The sequence below is a fragment of the Seriola lalandi genome, unplaced genomic scaffold (genome assembly GCF_002814215.2).
Source record: "Seriola lalandi dorsalis isolate HSWRI2012SDOR001 ecotype SW California unplaced genomic scaffold, Sedor1 jcf7180001963987, whole genome shotgun sequence".
Taxonomy (NCBI): Eukaryota; Metazoa; Chordata; class Actinopteri; order Carangiformes; family Carangidae; genus Seriola; species Seriola lalandi.
Window position 1 is genome coordinate 1 of NW_019434655.1, and position 1107 is coordinate 1107.

A 1107-nucleotide genomic window follows, 5' to 3' on the forward strand; every position below is an offset into this window, starting at 1 on the left:
TTCACTGTATGGTTGTGTTTCAAGTTTAATTTCAGAGATGTGCTTACCTGGGCAAAGAGCGCCACGTTTCTGCAGTTGTCACCAGAATGATCATCACTCTTGGCGCTCTGATCACACATCCAGAGGAGAGAGGCGTCTCCCAGGTCTATGGCGTACAGCACAATGCCAGTGATGGCAAAGATTGCTGCAGCAATGTTCATGAACACAGTGAAGCCCACCTGAGAGGAAAGAGTCCTGATCTTCAAAGTTCAGTCGCATATTTCCTTTAATTAGTCAGTGGAGTTCAAAGGGTTTTACTTACCAAACATGAAGAAGGGAACTGTCCAGCCAAGATGGAAAAGATTCCACTTATGATGAACTGATGAGAGATTAACACACACTTTATATCAGTGACAGTCAAGCAGAAACTATTAACTAAACTATTACTACTTAGCAGTTACCAGGAAGAGTTATTACAAACTAGTTTTGCTCTCTGGTCTTGGCAACTGATATATATATGTAAAATAACACAGCTAATAAACATGAGACATAACAATAATATGCTGTCATGGTAATTTACCACAGCACCCAGCCAGTAAGCAGCTCCCATGCCGGTCAAATCTCCAGGATGTGTGCTGGTTCGTCCCGGCCCCAGCCCAATGTTGAACAGGCCCACCATGATCTGTATCGTCTGTAAGAGACTCACAGCAATGAAATCCCATTGTCTCATACTGAACATCTTCAACCCACTATCTGCTCTATATAAATACATTTGTTTAAATTTCTCACCCCAAGAGCTGTGGTGACACTAGTCTGCATCGGCTCCCGGTACAAGCAGCACTCCGGACCGCAGCAAAGATCCTTCAGCATCCGACACAGACGTGGAAACATGCTCTCACTGTCAGAACCCTTCAGTCCCACACACACACACACACACACACACACACACACACACACGACAAATAAAATGGAGAATGTACTTCTGGTTCAGTGTTGGGAATGTGTCTCTCCCTACCCAAGTCTGTCCTCTTGAATTATGATGCTTTTCACTTGAGGTTGAAGCTCTTCAGTCGCTCATATTTTGCCTGTTTGTGTGTGTGTGTGTGTGTGTGTGTGTGTGTGTGTGTG

General features: G+C 44.4%; 1 protein-coding gene across 1 annotated transcript; it reads right to left on the reverse strand.

Annotated features, from left to right (window-relative positions):
• Positions 1–47: 47 nt before the first annotated feature.
• LOC111648911 (membrane-spanning 4-domains subfamily A member 15) lies at positions 48–1034 on the reverse strand (the record flags this gene model as incomplete). The annotated part of the gene is made up of 4 exons (XM_023398669.2): positions 769–1034; positions 560–670; positions 302–358; positions 48–218 (listed from the first exon to the last, which is right to left on the reverse strand). Coding segments are annotated over exons 1-4 (441 nt in total), but the record flags the coding sequence as incomplete, so codon positions are not given.
• Positions 1035–1107: the final 73 nt, after the last annotated feature.